Source organism: Misgurnus anguillicaudatus, chromosome 24 (genome assembly GCF_027580225.2).
Source record: "Misgurnus anguillicaudatus chromosome 24, ASM2758022v2, whole genome shotgun sequence".
NCBI classification, from domain to species: domain Eukaryota; kingdom Metazoa; phylum Chordata; class Actinopteri; order Cypriniformes; family Cobitidae; genus Misgurnus; species Misgurnus anguillicaudatus.
The window spans coordinates 30462424-30485057 of record NC_073360.2 but is presented as its reverse complement, the minus strand read 5'-3'; the positions used below and the strand labels follow the sequence as shown (position 1 = coordinate 30485057).

The following is a 22634-nucleotide window of genomic DNA, read 5'->3' as shown; positions in this document are numbered from 1 at the left end:
TTATGATCTCAGGCCCTTTTAAATGGATAGACACAAAAAAAGTGTTCAGACAATGAGCTGCAGTGTTGATACAAACACACAGTGTAGTAAAGAGGGTGGCATTAACACAGTCTGAACTGTAGACAAAAGCTGATGAGAAAGAGGATTGACAGATAAGCAGAGTCTGGGGCCTGTACACCAGCGAGAGAGAGAGAGAGAGAGAGAGAGAGAGAGAGAGAGAGAGAGAGAGAGAGAGAGAGAGAGAGAGAGAGAGAGAGAGAGAGAGAGAGAGAGAGAAGGGGAAGCAATGAATGATGATGGAGGAAGTTTAAAAGAGGGCGGGGTCAACTGTCTGCCCATCATCTTCCATTTTCTCTTTCCGTTACTTGTAGCTACAGATGCTGTGTTCGGCTTTGGGTGTGATATAAGTTTAAAATGAACCGCAAGGTGAGTAAAATTAAACTATATGTGTTTGAAGTAGACGTGTGATGATGTTTTTGTGCCTGTTGAGTATTGCAGTACAGATACAGATGTTGTAAAGTGGAAAAGACCATCAGAAAGTAAAATGTAGAGAATGAGATGCACATGTGCTTGAAGCATGTAAGGTCACAGTAGACCAGGCTTTACGTTTATCTGATCCATTGATCATCTAACACCCAGAGGAGGTAGACACAGGTAAACACACTCACTCATCTGCTAAAAAATTAAGCACACACAAAAAAAGTTCAATACATGCTTGCCCTCACATAGATCAAAGCTGGTTGTTGTAATGAAAAAGGGTTTTATTAATATTTTACATTTTGGAGAAAGGAATACATGAATGTCTAAATGATGTATTTTTATGGCTATAACACTTATAAAGGTGTGTACACGTCTGAAGGTCAGTAAAGAGAAAAAAAATTAATAATCCGTTTAATTTAGTTTTTTATACGTTTTTTTTAGCAATTGAATGAAGATATGTGCTTTATTGTCATATACAGTATAGTGTAAGGTTATTAAGTTGCACTGATGTTTACATAGTTTTAATAGTTAGCAGGCACCACACGTTCTAGTTAGATGAGTATTGCTTTAGAAAGGAATTTATAATGGCTTTTCATATTCGAGGCTTTCATGCTCAGCTTTCACTCCAGTATGCTGAATTTCTTAATGGCTCAGCATCATAGGCACATTTAAAGGTCCTCTGTTATTGTTCCAAGTAGGAATGTTAATGTAACCTTTCAACTCTAAATGTCTTCAGATGAATTGGATGTTAACACGTGGCAGCCCTTTGCACATTACAGAAAGTAATGTCAAACTAATTAAACATATCACATTTGAGTTTAAAAGTGCACTGAAATTCTTGATCTTGTGGACAGGATAATCAAGCGTACTTGTAATGCTTTTGTTTTTGAAAATGTTTTATTTAAATCTGTACAATTCCTCTTAAATGTCAATTAAAAACTTAAAGGTGCATTGTGTAACTTTCAGAAGGAACTCTTGACAGAAATGCAATATAATATACATAATAATATAATCAGTGGTGTATAAAGTCCTTACATAATCAACTGTATTGTTTTTATTACCTTAGAATGAGACGTTTTTATCTACATACATCACGGGTCCACTTACACGGTAGTCGCCGTCATGTTTCTACAGTAGCCCTAAATGGACAAACTGTTCTGCAGAGTGAGTTTCGTTCCTGCGCTGTCTCATGCTGCGTTCAGACCAGTCACGGTAGAGGTGTCAAATGCAAGTGATTTCAATGTTAAGTCAATGTAAAGACACGTTGATGCACATCTGGAGGTCTCGCGGCACGAATGAGGTGTTAGCGTGGGGCGGTAGACGCGGTTCCACAACTGGCGGGAATTAAGCACTGCCATGGCAAGCGCAAGAGTTGAAACTTAAAGCAACACTAAAGAGTTTTTGCTCTTTGCTCCCCCTATAGGTTAGAAGTGGAATTGTCCATTACCACTGTCGTAAATACTGCAGCATAGCTGGCTCTGATTGGACTACAGGACCCCAACCCGACGGTTGGAAAATTCTTTAGTGCGGTTTTGGCTGATTGAGGGCTGCAAAGCGAATGTGAAAGTGCCGTTCACCCTGTTGCGAGTGGATGAACGACTGAAACTTTTTTGGAAACGTTATTTTAAGGTAAAAAAAACTCTTTAGGATTGCTTTAATGGGACTTAACGGAAAAAGGTGAAACGTTAACCAGAAGCTTGCTGTAGTAGTGACGTGATTACAGGAAGCGAGCGGAGTCGCAGAAGCCCCTCCCATGACGCGAATTTCCACGTGAATGTCTCAATGGCTAGAATTTCACGCTCGAATGAAGCGAGTAAACTCAAAATGTTCAAGCGGCAAACTAGACGCGGTAGACGCGAATTTGACGCCTCAAACTCGGCGGGAATCTCATGGCAAGTTGTGTTATAGTCACAAAATTTTTTATTGATTTTTTTCATGTTATTGACACGATTTTCTGCTGTTTTTCGTGCCCCTGGAGCACGAATGTCTTTTTCGTGGCACACAGCACGAATTTCTAGAAACAGTTACTTTTTTGGGTCATTTTATATATATTTTTTCTCATAGTTTTTTTCTTATTTTTAAATCATTGTCGCTTGGGGTTGGGGTTAGAATCAGGGTTTGCTTTAGGATGTAATGTTATGCATTGGTTTCTACATGTTTTTCGTCCGCTTTCAAAACTATTCTCGTTTGGAGTTGGGGTTAGAGTTGCGGTTTTGGTTAGGATGTCGCAGAAAGTGATTCTAACTCTAATACCAAGCGACAATGGTAAAAAAATAGGACAAAACAATGAGATATATATATATATATATATATATATATATATATATATATATATATATATATATATATATATATATAGAATTACCTACCCAGTCTCCTCGGGATGCGTATGAATAGCACGAGGTGTGGAACTCGTGCAGTGCATGCACCAGGTTCCACTTTGGTGTGCATATGATACGCAAGTCCTTCCCATTCACTTAAACGGTGCATCTTTTTTTGACGTTTTATTTATTGGTTTCTCAATTTTTTTCTGTTTTTTAAACCATTTTCGCTTGGGTTTAGGGTTAGATTTAAGATTTGCTTAATGAGGTTATTTAGTATACAGGTTTCTCCATGTTTTTGTCCATATTTAAGCCATGATCGCTTGGAGTTGGGGTTAGAGTTGGGGTTTGGGTTAGGGTGTCATTTTTATATAACAAAAAGTTGTTCTAACCCTAAACCCAAGTGAAAATGACAAAAAAGATGCACCGTTTAAGTGAATGGGAAGGACTTGCGTATCATATGCACGCCAAAGTGGAATTTGGCGTATGTATTGCACGAGTTTTACACTTCGTGCTATTTATACGCATCTTCAGGAGACTGGGCTCAAAATTACACGATACAGAAAGTCATGCCACAGACACAAAAAAAACATTTCTAGAAATGTGTGCTGTGTGCCACGAAAAATACATTCATGCTCCACGGGCATGAAAAACAGTGAAGATTAGTGTCAATAACACGAATACATTAATTAAATATTTTGTGATTATAACACGAATTTCCGTGAGATTGGGTTGTCTCAGACGACAACATGTTTGTCCTGTGGTGGCCACTATATGCGTTTTGAAATTGAGGGTTTAGCTGTTGGTTGCAATTCGCAATGTCACCACTAGATGCTGCTAAAATTTACACACACCACCTTTAAGTCAAACTTAACTATGTCAACACAAATAAGTGCCGACATTACATTCATAACACCTCATCTGTATAGTTTTAAAGAAGTTACTATATGTGATAATGTTTTCAACACAATCTCATGGTAATGGTAATTCGCAAAAATTCGTACGGCGATTCGCATTTGCTCCTGTGATGTAGGGGTTAGGGGTGGGGTTTCGTTATTATTTTTATTTATGCTAATCATATGTTTTTGTGCGATTCACTTTTTACGTACTTATACGAATTAGCCAACTAGTAAAATTCGTACGGATTCTTGTGAGATCAGGCTGGTAATTAATACGTATATTACGAGGTGACTAATTTCTATGAATTTCTGCAACCACATTTGTGTGGGTTTTAATTATTGTGGCATTGGGGTTAGGGGTGGGGTTTCACTATTGTTTTTTCTAATAATGTTTGTGTGTTAAATCAAAAACAGTATGTGCGATATAAAAAGTAAAGGATTGAATTGTGAGTGTACATATGTGCTATAAATGTCTTTAGGAAGTGACCTCAGTGGCTTACTCCCAGATCCCACAACCACCAGCTGGTCCTCTATTTCTGACCTTTAGCTCTAATGTCAGTTTTCTAAGTCAGAAAGCAAAATGTTGAACCACAGCAGCAGTTTTTGATAGATGATGTTTTGCCTGTGCTGTTCGCCCTATGACTCTGATATGATAGGTTTATATAAAAGCTCTGAGCGATGGCCAAGGCTACTGTATTCTGTTCTCCACACCTATAGAATTGTGAGGATTTAGTTGTTTGGTTATACTAAAAAAAGAGACTGGTGACTAATGTTAACCTGTCAGATGATGTGTTATAATCTACAGTAGTGTTTGTGTTATGTGCCGGTTCTGTTGCTAAGCTCTCCCCCTCCCATCCCACATAAGCATTGACAGCCTTCTATTGTTTGGCTTTAAAGGCACAAATTTTCAAGAACCACATATTAGAAATGATTGGTTAATGATTACCTTGAAAAATGTGAGGACCTTTATCTTAAACGCTCTCTCAAAACACATGCAAAATTACCATTACATCAAAACTAAGACATAAATGTGCTCAACATTGGATACCCGTCTTTTCATCAACTATAGACACAATATAGTCTGGCTATAAGTAACCCAGTTTTAACTAAAATACACTTGAATTAGGGTTACATGTCGTTTATAACAAAATAACTTATGAGATGATGTATGATATTCCATCATGTAAGCAAAGTCAACATTGAGTAGACTGTTAAAAATTTCAGTATTACTGGCAGCTGTTTGCCAGGAACTTACTGTAGATTTAAATTTATGTTAATAAAGGCGGGGTGCACGATGTCTGAAAGCCAATGTTGACATTCGAAATCACTTAAACAAACACGCCCCTAACCCAAATGAGTCTCACCCCTGTTTTGATAGCTCTGTAACACACAAGCATAATCATGCATAAGACGGCAGTTATACACTGTAAATTCCGTAGAAATTACAATATTATTGCAGCTGGGTTGCCGGTAATTTACCGTATATTTAAATTTATGTTATTTACTGGCAAGAGTTTGTTCAAAGTTAAATGAATTTTACAAATTTTAACAAGTCTTTATCTTTACAGAATAAAACTATACAATAACAGCCTCATGCAAAGCATTCTGGGAACCAGAAATCATCATCAACCTTTTTCTGTTTTTGCTTCAGATTTTGGTTCCCAGAATGTTTTGCTTGATGCTGTTTTTTTAGTTTTACTCTGTAAAGACAAAGACTTTTTAAAATGTTTAATGTTCATTTAACTTTGAACAAAATGTTGCCAGCAAAAAACATACATTTAAATCTACGGTAAGTTACCGGCAACCCAGCTGCAATTTCTACGAATTTTTTCACAGTGTAGTTTTGCAAAACCAACATTACTCATATCGAGAAGAAAAAAGCAACCTCTGTGTCCGATCGCAGGCCTTCCCGCTCCTTCAGTTCTCCACAGTGCTGGAAAGCTGATCATATTCACACGGGTCGTTCTTCTTGTCTTATCGTAAGCCTTTTTTCGCTCGGCAGATGGGATACTCTTTCCGTTTTTATCCGCCATGTAAATTTTTCCATCACTTTCGGCTACTGCAGACATGCCCACTGAACACTCTTTCTGCCGCATAATGACAAGACACGCCCATTTCTGCTAATTGGCTACAAGTTTGTTTTGTTATTCGGCCCGACTCTGTTTTCTAAGCATTTTTGAAACATAGTGCACCCCGCCTTTAACTGCCGACAGTTTGTTCAAAGTTAAATGAACATTAAACATTAACAAGTCTTTATCTTTACAAAATAAAAGTATAAAATAAAAGCCTCATGCAAAGGGTCATATTGTGAGATTTTTTTTAAAGATGTAAAATAAGTCTTTGGTGTCCCCAGAATATGTAGAAGTTTTAGCTTAAAATAGTCCACAGATAATTCATTATAGCATGTTAAAACTACCACTTTGTAGGCCTGATAAAAAATGTACCATTTTTGGGTGTGTCCTTTAAAATGCAAATGAGGGCTTGAAATGCAAACACTGATCGCAATGATGGTGGTTTGTTGCAATTGAAACTTAATTGTGCTGTCAACTTTATTTCCACTTTCTTTATTTCTTTCTGCTCTAAATGGCAGTGCCGTGATTGGATAGTGCAGATTAAGGTGCTGTATTATTGAAATTGGCCTTGCTACCTACTTCACAAAACAGGCGAAATCTGAACAACCAAATTTTTCTTATGCTTGCAAAGAATGGCTTACCCAAACAAAGTTATTGGGTTGATATTTTTCATGTTTTCTAGGTTGATAAAAGCAGTGGGGAGACAATTATAGCACTTAAACATGGAAAAAGTCAGATTTTTTGAAAAGTCAGAACATTAATGTTCATTTAACTTTGAACAAACTGTTCAAGTACATAGTAAATAACATTATCCAATTATACAAACTTTTTTGATGTATTTATTTAATTAATTAATTAATTTCATTTATTTTTGGCAATGGTTAAATTTTTGTTGTTTTAGCTTAGACGTCTCTGCTGTGTTTGGACGACTACTAGATGTCTTTTTATCCAAAATTGCTTACTGGTATCAGACTGACCTAAAAATATACTGCCCTACAAAGGCTAAAGGAGGTCACACACCGGACGCACAGCTCAGCGCCGCGTCGAGTTGCATCTAGGACAACTCGGAGGTATCGTACACCGGAAGTCCACATTAGCACGAGCTTAGTCAGATAACGTCTACTTCAAAATGTAAAATATACGTTAGCAGCCAATGTTAATCTTTAATGATTTAGGACAAATATGATGTTATTTAATGTTAAACTACATAAGTAACGCGACAGGGAATTGAGCAATTTTTTTAGAACGGCGCGGCGCTGTGCGGAGCTGAGTCTGGTGTGCGACCTCCTTGAGTGCAGTAACTACGCAAACACTGAAACCGAGAAAACAGCCCTTAAAGTTTTCACACCAGCCAGTCAAACATGTTACTGCAATTTTGGCACACACGATTCTCTGAAATGCGACAAAATTCAACCAGGAGACACAACAGATCTCACAAAGCCCATTTCAACCCTTAACTTAATTTTGGCCAAATGCGTAGATACTGCTCTTTGGCTTTGTAGGGCAGTATAGTGTGAACAAAAATTTTGACACCTCACTGGTAGTGTGTTGTAGCAACACAAAATTCATTGGTTTGAGTACACGTGCTGCAATGAAAATATATATTTTGAAGACACTTTGAGTAAAAGCATGTGCTAAATGTGTAAACGTATATAGATCAAGTCAAATACTGTATAGGAAAAATACATATATTGAAGATTACTTATCAAATGCAAGCAAATTTGGGTTCACTTTTCATACAAAAGTCTGATTTCTATGCATCCATTGCATCACATAAAATACTCTTGTAACCTTCTCATATCACGCAGGGATAACATCAGGTTTAGAGGTGCATGCTGTCATTAAAATAAAACTGATGTTAGGAGTCATTTCTGGACTCAAAAAGCAGAAATTGGAAGCTGCAGTTATTGAGAAAATCCACACTCCAAATATAATAGATTGTAAAAATAACAGCAGAGGGTTTTGAGAAAATATAATTTAATTGGTATAAAACTTGTTTTCCTGACAAATATTGGCACTCGTTTCCGGCCGTAAGCCAACCTTGCAGGTTTATTATGCAAAATATTGGAGCTCAGATGCAAAAGCAGCTAAAAAATGAGATAATGATATTAACCAAACACTCCTAGGACGTATTAAACAGTACATCTATCAAATACTTTCACTTTGAATTCCCTTAATCCCGGCCTCAGGCCATTCAGAAATACTGGTTTGTTGGCAGATTTCATTAATTGTGCCTGACGTGTTTTCTTTTAGACTCTTAAAGAGTTTTGCATCTGAGCTCTTCTTATATGCATATACATATACATACATATACATACATATACAGTCATGTTCTCCAAAGAAAAACCTGTTTGTGTTATTTTTTAATAGTGGCTGTCTTCTCTTTTTCAGATTTTGTTACGAGAGGTGGCATTTTTACTGTTACTTTGCCTGAGAGGTGAGTTATTAAACTTCTCTTCCTCTTTTTCTCTTACCGGCTTTTATTATGCCGCACATATAAACATTTGTCAGTATAATCTGATAAACCCTATTTTTGTTCAAATCCCACATTACCCCAAGCCACGAATGACCAGCGGGTGCAATATGTGGAAGTTTCAGATGAATACTTCCAATAAAAGATTGATTACGGGCGTTCTGCAATAATCACAGTGTTTGCCAGCAGAATTATTTAATCCCATGCGGCCATTCATCTTGGGAAGAGATTCATTGGGAAGCCGCGTCTAGCCAGAAAATGCAACCGAAATGGTCTTCTAGACCACAATTAGTCCTTGTTCTCTGGCATAGTGTATGAGAGCCGGGCCTTCATTACAAACCACTGCACTGTTATTATGCCAGAGTCAGAATACATTTGCATTCATTTGATGGGCACTTGTAAGCGCGTATTCTTGTGTTGCACTTGAGCCAAGCTTAAACAATGTGTTGAATGTGTACTTCAGACACTCATAAGTCATAACTGTGTCAATAAAGAGAGGGTGCGTAGTTAAAAACCGTAAAGCACTTTTTTAAGATTTCAGAGCAACTGTGATTTGCTTTTTTTGTGAAATTATCCTACTCATCATATTCCCAGTCAGCAGTTTTGTATGCATTTTTTATGACTTGCGCATCAGAATAATTATATCTTCAAACTCTCATTGCTGATTTGTGTTACACTACGGTAGCATGTTTTTCATTACACCAGTTAAAAAAATCAATTACTGCAACTTTAAAGGGATCGCAAACTAAGAATAAAAATTCTCCTTGATCTTCTGACAGTTAAAGGAAAACACCACCGTTTTCAATATTTTACTATGTTTTTACCTCGACTTAGACAAATTAATACATACCTGTCTTTTTTCAATGCGTGCACAGCGCGTTGTGAATGTGTTAGCCTTTAGCCTTGAATTTGTTAGCCATTTTTAAGCGCTCCTTTTTAAATGAATACAATGTGCAATTCCACACATGCACAGAAACTTTTACGTATATGCGATTATGCGATCGCGTGATTCAATGCATAATCAGCCAAATTCCACATATTTATGCGGGGGCCGCATTTTTTAAATATGCCGCACTTTCGTCGCATAAATTGCGGATTTCTGCTTGCAAAATATGCGGGGCTTGCATGATTTCATAATCCCTGCATTTTCGTAGCAAAAAGTCATATACTGTATATATTAGCAGAAAGTTGAAAAATGTTGCATTTACTTCACACATGTGCAGCCATGTTCCCTGTTTTCATGGGAATGTTAGGAAGTGACATATTTAAAATCAATGAAAAAGCTGCAAACAGTTTTTGCAAGTTCAAACAATTTTTGGCAAGTTCCCGCAATTTCATTGCATAAAATCGCATAAATATCCCACATATTCCATTGCATCTTTTAAGAAAACGTGCCACAAGATCAAGGATTTTTGTCCGCAACAATCACAAAAAAACTGGAAGGACTGGTGTTTTAAAACAGACACTCAAAGATAAAGAAATATTTTTGCACAAAAAAGAATAAATTACAAAAAATACAAATAAATTACAAAAAATATTATCAACTTATCAACAAGTCAACTTTAGTTTTCTTATCTTGACTACTTCTGAGTTGCCATTACTTATTATGGGGTGCTTTCTCAGACAGGCCTTATCCCAGACTATAATGCATGTTTGAGTTGCTTTCATTTAAAAACACCTTGTCTTGACTAATTTAACATACTGTATATTAGTGACATTGTTTTGTCTCAAAATGCACACCTGTAGTGTTTTTTATAAAGTATGTCTGTAAAAACTAAATGACTTAATATAAATAAGGCCTAGATTAACCTAAACCCTGTCCGGGAAACCACCCCAAAATAAAGTTGAATTAGCTTAATTTATTTCAACTTTATTTTATCAGTTATTACAGTGTTATTTACTGTTTTTTACTGTTATCAGTTATTTACAGTCTATTACTTAGTAATTGTTTTTTTTTTTTTAAGGAAAATACCTTTCTAATCCTATCCAGTTGTTAAGTGATGACATAAGGAATACTGTTTCAGGGTTCAAACCATCTCATTTCAAACGAGAATATTATTTAAACAGCCAATTATGAGCATTATTTATTCATATCACACATTTAAGCGAAAATTGTATAAACTCACAGTGTAAACTGCAGTGTCATGTTTTTAGAATCCAAGACAGCAATATATTAATAATTCATAAAAAATCCACGTCCATAAATCCATGTCTGGTCATCTCAAATTTTGTTATGGAGATAAAAATTATTTTTGTTATTTCTTTATGACATCTGTGAGCGGTTGGACCCGGAAGCGGCGCATGACGCCAGACTTAACAATCGGAGAAGTGGACCACAAAGGCTGGGTAGCTATTGGACAAGAACACACATTGGGTTAAAAATAAAGCTGTGCTGAGTTGTTGTTACGTATTTGGGTTTAAACAGCACAGGTTTAACCCAATGTGTGTTCTTGTCCAGTATTTACCCAACATTTTTTAGATTGTACAAAATAATAAAAATAGCCAGTACATCACCCCTTTAAATCCAACCGTTAGATTAAAGGTGGGGTGCATGATCTCTGAAAGCAAATGTTGACATTTGAAATCACCTAAACAAACACACCCCTACCCCAATGGAATCAGGGCCTTCTGTTGATAGACACGCCCCACACTTACGCAACCCAAGTTAACAATGTCGGTTAGTAGACACACCCCTTGTTGCTGATTGGCTTCTAGTGTGTTTTTGTACTCTGCCCAACTCCCTTTTCCAAAGTGTTTTTCAAAGATCATGCACCCTGCCTTTAAAACAACCTACAAAATGTTTATTTTTGACCCAACCATGGGTTGAAACAACAGCATATGTTTTTTTTAAACCCGATGGTTGGCTTTGTCTATATTTTTACCAGCCATGGGTTAAAACACAACATTTTTACATACATTTTAAAGGAGAATATTAACATTGAAAATGTGACATGAAAAACCTATAAATGCGTAATGTGTTTGTTCTGTCTCTCAAGGTTATGCAGCTGAAACCTCTGAAACTTTTCCCAGCACCGCTGATCCCACATACAGCGGTAGGAGATTGATTTAAATACATTATTCCATAATAAGTAGCTTCCCTTTCATATCATAATAGCATTTTCTGTTTTCTCAATTGCATTGATATTTGATGGTGTAACTGTAGATATTCAGTATGGCTTGTGTATTAATTAACATTTATGACCCAATCTGTGAATACTCCGCTAAAGTCATTTTTTTGTGATTGACTGTTTTTACATAAAATCATGCTATATAATGTAAAGATAATTCTGTGAAAGTATAACCTTGATATTTTCAATATTGACTGAGGGAGGTCATTTCAAAGATTGATATGAACTCAAAATCAGTCATTGAAATCAAATTTTCATGCATCTAATCTCAAAATTAGATTGAGACTCTAGCTTGGATTTCACAGACAGGCTCACATTTTATAACTCAAATACAACATATTTTTTCACTTCCTCTAGATGACTTATTTTCCACAGAGATGACAACGGATCCAGTAGACATTGAACATCACAACGATGACACATCTCCAGCACCTGAAAATATCTCTACCAATATCTCCACCAATATCTCTACCAATATCTCCACCAATATCTCCACCAATATCTCCACCGTTACCCATGTGACTCCAAACGAGACGTCCATAGTCGCTGCAACTACACAAAGTAAGTTTTGGGTCACTCTTTCCTGACTTACAGTTTCACCCAAACAAGAGGAATGGGATTGCAGGATTGGGAAGAGCAGAGTATTGCCTGAATAGCTAAGAGGCTTCCACTTTACGCGTGCATTCATATCAAGGGCGCACATAACTTGGAAACTAATTAGCAGGTAATTAGAAAATGTTCAACGCTTTTTCCACGCCGAGAGGCTTGCAGATAACGCAGCGTTTCTGTGGGACCGAGCAGCACTGTCGTGGTGAGCCGATACGCTTTATGACGAACCAACCAACCATATATCCTGAGAGAGCGTGCCATTGAAATATGCAAAAATTGAATTTGAAAGACAGTCCTGGATAGTAAATGGGAGCTAGTGGAATTTAATTAGAAGCAATTACGGACGAATCCATAGGATTGCGATAAGAGGCCGTGCCTGCTTTTCAAGCTAAGAGTCCAACGTCACCCCGCATTATGGACACGGAGGAAAACCATTTCCAATTCAAAAGCTCACGCTTATTCACAATGCTATGAGTTTGAGAAAAGAATGTACGTGTTAGATTGTCCTGTTTTCATTTTCTCCTACAGTAGCAATGACCGTGAAGACCGTCAGCTCCAAAACTTCGGGGGCGGAACACAATTCTACTGAAGTAAAATGGGGTAAAAATGGTTTTATCTTTATCCTTCACTGTTGTCTTTACAACTCTAGAACAATGCTGGGTTGTCCATGGTTGGGAAAAGTTATCCATTGGGTTTGGCTTGGATATAAAATATCTGTCATTTTATTAATATTTGGACATTTTGAGAATTTCAGCATCAGTCAAGATTATCTTGTGTCAAATATTTACACTGGCAGTATCTTAAATCCATGCTTTTATAACAATGCTTTCATAACACACACACACACAGCGTCTCTCTGCCTCCTGATCAGATCATGAGAAAATTAGTGTTGACAGTCATCTAAAGCAGACGTGGGTCAAAGGACAAGAGACTGCTTTCTGATTGTCATCCCATTAGATCCATTAAATGTAGCAAAACCCAACAGGCTCATGGCTCGATCGTAATGACCATGAATATGCCAACACACACCCACACATATACTTGTAGCTTACTTTGCATATTATGAAAATGATAGAGTCCATTATGTTTTATAGGCTCGCAGAATTGTTTTCTAGTCTTATTATGTCAAAACCTCTCTAAACTGTGCAATTTTCTCCATAGAGAAAAGATTGAATGAGGATGAACAATTTAAATATGGTAAGTATCTGTTTAATCATTTAGTAATTAGCTTTGCTTGTAAACGCAAGCTATTGCGTTATAATTGTTAAAGCTTAGGGTTGGGGTTTGTTATTTTGATTAATAAAACGGTTAGTTGCGATCCTTGATTCTGATTGGGCAATAATAGTTGCGTTTTATCGTAAATAAAACACAGCTATTATTAACCAATCAGAATAGTGTTAATTAACGCTTTTTCTTCTTTGTTGGATAATTCCTCTCTCGATGGCTCACTGGATATTAAAGTGTCCATCGAATTAACACTTTGGGATCTTTGGGAAGTATTTCGGATGCAGCGTCTGTTACTAGTGTTCAGAATAGGTCAGGGACTATTTACTTTCTTGCGCCAATAAGGTACCTTGAACACCTTGGCAACACCATAGCAACACTCTCGCATCATGGAGGTGATGAAGTGATGAAGTTTTTCCACAGGCACTCTTATTTCAGAAAATGTAGAAATCTAGCTAGTTAGGACACTCTTAAAAGTAAAGGTTTCTAGGTTCTTTGTCAGGCTGTATGGTTCCTCAAAGATGGTTGAACAAGTAATTGTGTGCACATCCCACCTTCTGGCAGGTGCAGGACAAAAAAACAACTAAAGTGAAAAAAATATTTTTAATAAAAAGCAACGTTTCGACCCTATTGGGTCTTCTTCAGGCCCAGACATATCATATTTTTTTCACTCCTCAAAGATGGTTCCTTAAAGCAGTGGTTCTCAAACTGGGGGCCGCGAGATGGTGCCAGGGGGGCCCCAGTTTTGTGACATTTTATAAAATACATTCATTTAACATGAATTCTGTGGAAATAAACCTAAAAAAATAAGGCTAATAACCAAACACACTACTTTATATAACTTAATATGTATTGTTTAATTAAAATGTTAAATATTAGAACAGTTTTTGTCATAAATTTTCTTGGGGGGGGGGGGGCGCGAAGAAGTGCACCATACACAAGGGGGGCCGCACGCGGAAAAAGTTTGAGAACCACTGCCTTAAAGGAACAGTATGTAGGATTGTGGCCAAAACCGGTATTGCAATCACAAAACTTGTGGCTAAAACTGGTACTGCAATCACACAACTGGTGGCCAATACACAACATGACAACATAAACATCAGTTGAGGGCTGCAACTTCACTTTTTAAATGACAATATCCTGGCCAGACCACTGTTGTGAGTAATATAAGTATTTGAAATGAAAATGATTTCTTAATGTCTAGTGACATATCAGGGCCATTTTATGATTAATTGATATACATTTCTTACATACTGTTCCTTTAAATGTTTTTTTAAATAAACTTTCTTTCTGAAACAAAAAGTTTCTTTGGATGTTAAAGGTTCTTTATGGGACCATACAGCCAAAAATGGTTCCTCTATGACATCATGAGACACCTTTATTTTTACCTTTCTGTTTCATTAAAGCTTTTTTTTGTGGAGAAAGGTGAAAGAAAAGTACTTTTTACTGACTGTTTTTTGTGGAACAAAAAATTGTACTTTTACGTCATCGCTGCGAAGAACCTTTAATTTTTAAGAATGTACTTCTGCATTTACATATTAGATTCATCAGACTAAAATTGTAAACCCAAAACTTGGCAGAAACCCAACATGAAAATCGCAGTCGTTTCACAGTCAGAAATCTGACTGAGCAACGGGGTTTTGTCATTGTCATGAACCTGTTAACAAGTAATCAACAAATGTGACTCTTTGGTTTGTTTTGAAGAACTTGTATCACGTGGCATTCAGGTGTTAATTTTCAACAAATTTTTAGTACACGAGCCTACAGTGTACGTCGACACACAGAGAGACTGGAGAAATTCAATCCTCGGTGTCAGTGGAAAGTATTGTGTTGATAAGAAACACAGAAGTGCTGAGAATGGGAGCACTATGTGCTCTCGAGTGGTGCAGTTAAAGACGTATGACCTGGTAACAGATGCTGTTTCAATCACTTCCTATTGTTTGGATAGCTACAGGGCATCTGATGCTAAGGATAAAACCTCATTAGATTTGACCTGTAGATGCCTTCGTTCTGAATTCCTCGGGATTGGAGAGTTATAAGTGCCTGAAAATGCTCTGAATAGTCATCAGTTTGGTTTGTGCAGGATGTTCTCTGTTACTTGAAATCTATGTGTGTGTGTGTGCGTGCGTGCGTGCGCGCACGTGTGTGTGCGTGTGTGTATGGTACTGTAATTCCTATGGTGTGCGGACTAAATCTCCCCCACAAAGATAGTAATACAGTACTAGTAATATTTGACCGTGTGGTTACATTTTTGGTCCAGAAGAGGAAAATGCTTATAATTCTAACAAAATTTTTTTTTTCTTAAATCTAAAATAGCAGAACGTTTTCTGTGAGGGTTGGGTTTAGGGGTTGGGTAAGGGCAGTGGTTCTAAAACTGGAGGGCAGGCCCTTGGGGGGCATGAGATGGTGCCAGAGGGCCCCAGTTTTATGCCATTTTATAAAAAACATATTTATCATAGATTTGGTGTAATTAAACCTCAGAAAATTAAGGCTATAACCAACAGCACTACATTGTATCATTAAATAATAATTATATGCTTTGTACAGACTGTTTTATGTCATGAATTGTCCTTGGCGGGGGAGTGCGGGATGCACCTTCCGAAAGGGGGATGCATGCCAAAACGTTTGAGAACAACTTGGTTATGGGATAGTATATATAATTTGTACAGTAAAAAAACATTATGTTTGGGAAAGTCCCTGCGAAAATGGAAACCTTTGTGCGTGTGCACGGTTAGGGTTTGTGGTCAGGTTTTACCAGTTGTGGATACAAAATGTCGTACAAGAATAGTAAAACCTGAAACCTACATTAGAATCACCACAGAGAATAATAACAATAATTATTTTTTTAAAGGCACAGCGTGTAATTTTTAGAAGGTTCTCTTGATAGAAATGCAAAATAATATACAAAACTATATTATCAGTGGTGTATAAAGACCTTTCATAATAAACCGTTATGTGTTTATTACCTTAGAATTAGACGTTTTTATCTACATACACAGAGGGTCCCCTTACATGGACGTCGCCATTTTGTGCCACCATGTTTCTACAGAAGCCCTTAACGGACAAACCTTTTTTACTAAGTTGTCTCCGATGATGACATGTTTGTCCGGTGACCGCTACTGTAACTTCTCTATGTGTTTCAAAAGCGAGGGGTGAGCAGTGGACTGAGCCGTTGGTTGCAATTCACAAGATCACCACTAGATCCCGCTAAAATGTACACACTGCACCTTTAAGTAAAATACATTATGCCTAGTTGTCCTTGGTATTGTATTTCCAACCCATTAATACGAAATTACAACTGTTTTGTTCTAATTTCTTACCATTGTCGCTTCAGTTTAAGGTTAGATTTACATAAAATTACATTCTTACCCAACGCTAACCCTAACCCTAGCGCCAGGGGACAATGGTTTAAAAATTAGAAAATATAAAAAAACAGAAAAAATAGTATAAACCAATACTTAAAGTGACATCCTAACGCAAACACCAAATCTAACCCTAAACCGAAGCGACAATGGTTTGAAAATAAAAAAAGCTGTTGAGTGACAGGAACACGTAAACAGACCGTGTGATACGGTCACGTATAAACGCGGAAAAGCGTGACAGTGTCATAGAAAAGAATAAAAAATTTAAATGACTATAGGTACATAATTTCATGATACAGGGTTCTGTATTTTTACCGAGCCCCTAAGGTGCATTGGAGTAAAAAAATCTAAAGTTCAGTTTCATGTACTCACGTGAAAACTCTCATGTGCTTACACAAAACTTTCATGTGCAGATACGCGGTAGTTTCACGTGAGCACACGAGAGTTTCACATGCGCACACAAAACGAAACTTTATTTAATTTTTGCTCCATGTCTCTTTAGGGGCTCCGTATATTTCAACCTTTTGTGATTTTTTTTTTAAAGATTTTTTTTTTGTGTGTAAAATTCTTTTTTCTTTTCTTCTGCTTTGAGATACAGTGACATTTTCACCCAACCATATGAATTCAAATGAATGAAACTTACTCTACATCTTTACGTTGTTAGACAAGATTTTTTTTTTTTACTTTCATGGTGATTAGTGTTAATATATATAATTTGTATGCTTTTTTAGATTACAAGTCTCTGCGCCAAGTAGGGTTGTGCATCGCTGGCATTCTCTTTGTGACAGGGATCCTGATTCTTGGTTGTAAGTTATCTAAAGTCAATCTCTGAATGCCTTTCAGTCCTGAAATCCTTTTATGAACAATTATGTTTCTAAACCACAAACATCTCTCCTTCTTTATTTCTATTCTTCTTCGATTCAAAAGGTGGTAAAGTGAAACGAATACCACGCTGTCGGATTAACAAAGGAAGGTAAGTGTGTCCATGACTGTGTGTTTATGTGAAGCTCAAGGTTTTTATTTCAAATTATGGTCTGTGAATACCATGCTAGTACTATATCCAGTAAAACATATAGTAAGGATAACATTTCAAGGGATAGTTCACTAAAAAATTAAAATTATGTTGTTTCAAAAAGTTGTTTCAAACCTGTACAAATTTCTTTGTTCTGCTGAAAACAAATAAGGTGATTTTGAGCAATGTTTAGAACCAAATTGTTCTGGAGCACCATTGACTTCCATAGTATTTTTTTTCTACTATGGAAGTCAATGGTGCCTCTGCTTACATCTTAATAACAAATATCTTCCTTTGTGTTCAGCGGATTTTTTTTTATACTGGTTTAGAAAAACTTAAGGGTGAGCAAATAATGACAGTATTTTAGCTTTTGTGTGAACTATTCCTTTAACATAATAGTATGTGACAAGTTAATAAATTAAACATGCTTGTAATGAGGTCACGCGACAACACTGTATTTTAGCTACAGTTTAAATAGTTTAGAGTGTTTGTTGCATGTTTCACAAATTATGTAAAGAATAATTGACGATGGGCCATTGAATTATTAAAAAAAAAACCAATGCACAACGTGAAGCGTGGTTGGTGTGCATTATTTTTTAAATAATTCAAAGGACCGGAGTCAGTTAGCTAAGACATTGCTAATGGTGATTATTTTAAGACATTTGAGAGGTTAGGTGTGCGTTTTACCGAAAAATAATCAACACCCATGGAACATTTCTCAACCAATCAAAATAAAGCATTCAACAGCCCCGTGGTATAATTTAAAATAATAGACAGTATACAGTATGCAGTTAGCAATACATTAGTATCTCATTCTGTGCATTGTGGCATTTTGCATTGCTTACAATCAGCCCTGTAACTGCGTTTGTACCCTTGATCTATTTTAAAATGTCCTGATGCATCTTTATAATCATTACAGAGTTCATTATGTTTAGACATCATTAGGGTTTCACAAGACTTTCCAATATGCGCAATGTTCAATCTTGCTACATGTAATTACAGCCAAGAGTTTATATGTCTTATGTGCTTATTATACACCTCTCTGTGCAATTTCAAAATGGAATTTTTACAATAAAAATGCAGAGCTTTTCCACGGACAGAATGTCAGCCGAGCTGATTTGTGCAAGAGGGAGAAAACAGTATGTAATTTTAGTAATATAAGTGAAGAATAATAACACGCTTCTCTATGAAAAGAGCCTTTTCAAGTGGTCTCAGCTATTAAGGGGAAAAGGCATAATTTTCTTTCTCTGCGCAACAGTAACAAGCGGTTTTAGGGCTTTACCAGGTAAGAATAAAGTTGTTGACATGGCCCGAGCTATCACGGTGCCTTTGTGAAAACCCTGCTAAAGGGTTTAACGGTCGATTTATGACTTATACAATTGAAATTGCCCTATGAAGTTGGATGATATGAATGTGAAGGTCCGAGCAAACTGTTAAATTTAGAAAGTAGTCTTAGTATTATTAAAGTTAATTATGGGCCATTTACTCATACAGTGATTTTTATCGCTGAAGGTTGCCTGTATTGTTGATGGACTGCACTGAAGTCCCACTAGGCGGCCATGTTTGCGACACCTCCAGGCAGTAATTTCAGTCATACCAGACTAATGGCGCTTTTCCATTGCATAGTACCTCACAGTTTGGTTTGGGTCAGGTCGGGTCAGCTCACCTCACTTTGGCTTGGTTAGCTTTTCCATCGAGCTTAGTAACACTTCGGAGTGGGAGGGTTTATAGGTGTGCCGTTATATTTGTGCTGCTGTGACATCATACAAGTGAGAGCGTCTTAAAATACATTCATTTATTTCTCAGTCCGCAACAAAATTAAAATTGACCACCACAAATAGATGTTTGCACATCTTGTTTATTATCGCGAATGTGCCGCCACAAACTGCAAGTCTGGAAAAAAATTGGTATGGTGTTCCTGATTCTCAACATGTGGATGTTTTTCATCGCTAAATTGGAGTTTGGGAACTTACAACAAAGCACAGATGACGACAGGTTTACTCGAGACGGCGCAAGCTAGCATGAAGGTAAAGCTAATCTATATTATAGCGATGATGCTGGTAAAGACGATTCTCTCAGACCAATCAGTGATCTACAGTGTTTTCGCATCACGTTTTGGTATCAGCTCGGGTCGCTTGGAACCCCGGACCGAGGTGTTACTAATAAAAGCCCCCAAAAATAAGCTGACCCCACCCAAACCGTGGGGTACTGTGCAATGAAAAAACGCCATAAAGTCCTATCTACTTGAATGGCCAAAGGCAGATTTCTTTAAAATCGTGTGCTAAAATCACAATTAAACAACATATTTCTGACCAACAATTACAGTTGTCATCAACTGTACCATTATGTTTGTTTTATCAGCTCAAATTGTGCTCAAAACATATTTCTTGAGGTCGTACTGTGCCCAGGTTGGCAAGGACCTTACATGTATAGAGCCCCTCCCCAAGATAATCGTCAGTCTTTATTTATTGATGATGAAGTATACTTTTGGACACGGAAAGGAAGTATACCCGCCCCTTTATGCTGCATACAGCAAATGTGAAGCACCGCATTCCTCGCTCTAGATTACTTGAAGGATTTAGCTTTGTGTCATGTGATTTTTTTACATGAGTTTTTGCGGCAATCGTGCCACCTAATTCGCGTCATTCGCATTGCCTGCGTGAATTTGCGTTTATTACACATTTTGTCTAACAAAGTAATCTTCACAGATAAACACTTTTATGAATTTTGAAGTCAAAGTTGTGGCTTTTTATTTTCCTAGTCAACGCATTTACACTTCAAATTTCATAAATTTTGATGTGATAATCCAAAAGTCTAAGGTAAAAATAAATGGGCTTTTTTTGCAAGGGAACAGTGTCCTATTTACTTCTGAGTTGGCCAACAAAAATACATCATCCCTGCAGCACTCTATTGAGCGTTGCATTGTCCCTTATTCGTAGAAATGGGAGTTCTCAGTCTTGTTATATCTAAGGGGCTGTTTACACTTGGTATCAAGATGTGTTTTCATCGATCGGATCACAAGTGGACGAGAGAGACACATCACGTTTACACCTGGTATTTGAATCCGTCTCTTTTGTCCACTTTCGACCGCTTCTGTGCTGAATACTATGAGGGGGTGGTCTGTGAGACGGTGGGCGAGTCTCTCTGCTGTCATTCAAACCCGAGCGGGAGTAATTATGAGTTTATATGGACGCAAACTAATGTTATGTCGCAGTGCACTGCTTGTTTAGCAAGTAAACATGCTGCACAGTGTTTGTACGTGTATATGTTAAAGCTTTCTTTGAATTTTCAGCGCAATTGATGAAATAGGATCACGCAACTTTCACACGCTCTCAAAACGAAACTACGGAGATCAGCCGCTTAGTTTTATCAATGAAAGGCTAAAAATAGTGCTGTTCACCGAATGTTCACGCCAGAAGTCAAAAAAGACGTAAAACTTGTGTTTAATACCTCAGATTAGATAAATGGGCGGAGAGAAGGCGGTTGCGTGTGGCTGTTCGAACGCATTCAACCACATGTGCGTTCCGCAGCTCCAAAGCGATCCGATCGAAAGTGGTTTCGACCACCTCTGGATGTGGTTGAAAGTGGTCGAAAGTGGACGAGCTCAAAACGTTTTAAACACCGTTTACACCTGGCATAAACGTCGTCCACTTGTGATCCGATCGACGAAAACACATGTTAATGCCAAGTGTAAACAGCCTCTAATATCTTTAGCTGCACACCTGGTCATAGTTTTGGAAAAGCTGATCACATCGTCTATGCGCATACCAAATATCACAGACATTCTAATAGATTTAATGGTTATAATTGTATTAGTTTTAAACTATAATGGTCATGGATGGGAACCTAAAGAACCTGTTTTTCCAATTTGTAAACCACTTGTTTGAAAGCATTAAATTTGCACACCAAAGGAATTTTGTAATGGGTTTTAATGGTAAACAACCGATGCTTCAAAATGGTTTTGTAATTAAAAGACTGGAATTCATCTGCATATTGTCTGTAGAAATAAGATGCCATAACCGTTTAATTTTAATAGAAAGAGCTTGTAAAATAAACTGGAATGTAGTATGCCTCATATATCATAGACATGAAAGATCTGTCAACACATGAATCGCTCAACTGGCTCAAAATGCAGACAATGTCTGCTGTTGCCATGCATCATTTTTCTAATGATATATCAGCATGTGGGCAGAACCAAATCATGACAGTCAAACCACTTTATCATCTTGCCCACAGTCGAAGCCGATATGCATTGCTGCTCATTTGTATAAAAGTTCAACTTCTCATCTCAGTTGAGTCATGGATCCGAAGTGATATAACTAACCAGTGTACTTTCTGTTTTTCATAGTTCATACAAGGTGACCAGAAGTTAGTGCTCGGCCCAGCATCGATCACAACCTCATCAATAAAGCGAAACGCAGCAGAGGAAACATGGAGGAGACCTGTTCTGACAGTAGTTACACTTATTTCCCCCATGTGACAAAAAAACGAGGAAGATGGAGAGATTGTGTGCGTTGAGTGTGTTCATTATTTTAAACTGATATGTGGGTTTGTCACACAAAGGCGTTGGGGAATAAAACGTGTGCTGTCGTGCGGCACTAAATGCCAGCGGAAACACAACGTCTGGGATCCCAACGTAATCACACATTTCAGACACAAAATCCCCTCATTCCCCCAGCACCAAACCGCTCTGAGCGTCAAACTTTGTTCAACACAGACCTGTACTTGTGTTTTTATTATTTTTCAATATTCTGCATCTTCACATGTGTCAATCATTTTTGTATTAGAAGAAAGAGAGTTCTGTAGCTCACAAGCGCCCTCAAGAGGCCATATGGGAAACTTACTGTAAACCACCACCACAACAAAACAGAATAAAAGTATGTGTACAAGTCTATCTATTTAGTGTTCACTGACTCATATCTCAATTTGCATGCACACTTTTGGAAAACCAAAACAGGGATATCAGTGTATCTGATCTGAGCTATAAATGCACCAGCGAATGAAGGCATATCTTCCGTGTGCTCTAAGGCTGACAACAATGGAAAATGAATATT

The 22634-nt window shown here is 37.3% G+C and overlaps 1 protein-coding gene across 2 annotated transcripts; it reads left to right on the top strand.

The window, feature by feature from the left end:
* Nucleotides 1-281: 281 nt before the first annotated feature.
* Nucleotides 282-22474, top strand: fxyd5 (FXYD domain containing ion transport regulator 5). Of its 2 annotated transcripts, none has more exons than XM_073863451.1 (9): nucleotides 282-426; nucleotides 8164-8209; nucleotides 11242-11298; nucleotides 11731-11934; nucleotides 12511-12582; nucleotides 13144-13179; nucleotides 17300-17374; nucleotides 17496-17541; nucleotides 21929-22474. In XM_073863451.1, the coding sequence occupies exons 1-9, from the start codon at nucleotides 415-417 to the stop codon at nucleotides 21951-21953; spliced, it is 573 nt and encodes a 190-aa protein (XP_073719552.1). In that variant the 5' UTR covers nucleotides 282-414; the 3' UTR covers nucleotides 21954-22474. The 2 variants fall into 2 exon arrangements, with proteins under 2 accessions (XP_073719552.1, XP_055053080.2); XM_055197105.2 differs by having other exon boundaries at nucleotides 284-426; nucleotides 11749-11934.
* The last annotated feature ends 160 nt before the right edge of the window (nucleotides 22475-22634 follow it).

Coding starts and splice junctions, on each gene's coding strand:
- fxyd5 (XM_073863451.1), top strand. Junction 11,299..11,730: donor CGCTGATCCCACATACAGCG/GTAGGAGATTGA, acceptor CACTTCCTCTAG/ATGACTTATTTTCCACAGAG. Junction 11,935..12,510: donor AGTCGCTGCAACTACACAAA/GTAAGTTTTGGG, acceptor TTTCTCCTACAG/TAGCAATGACCGTGAAGACC.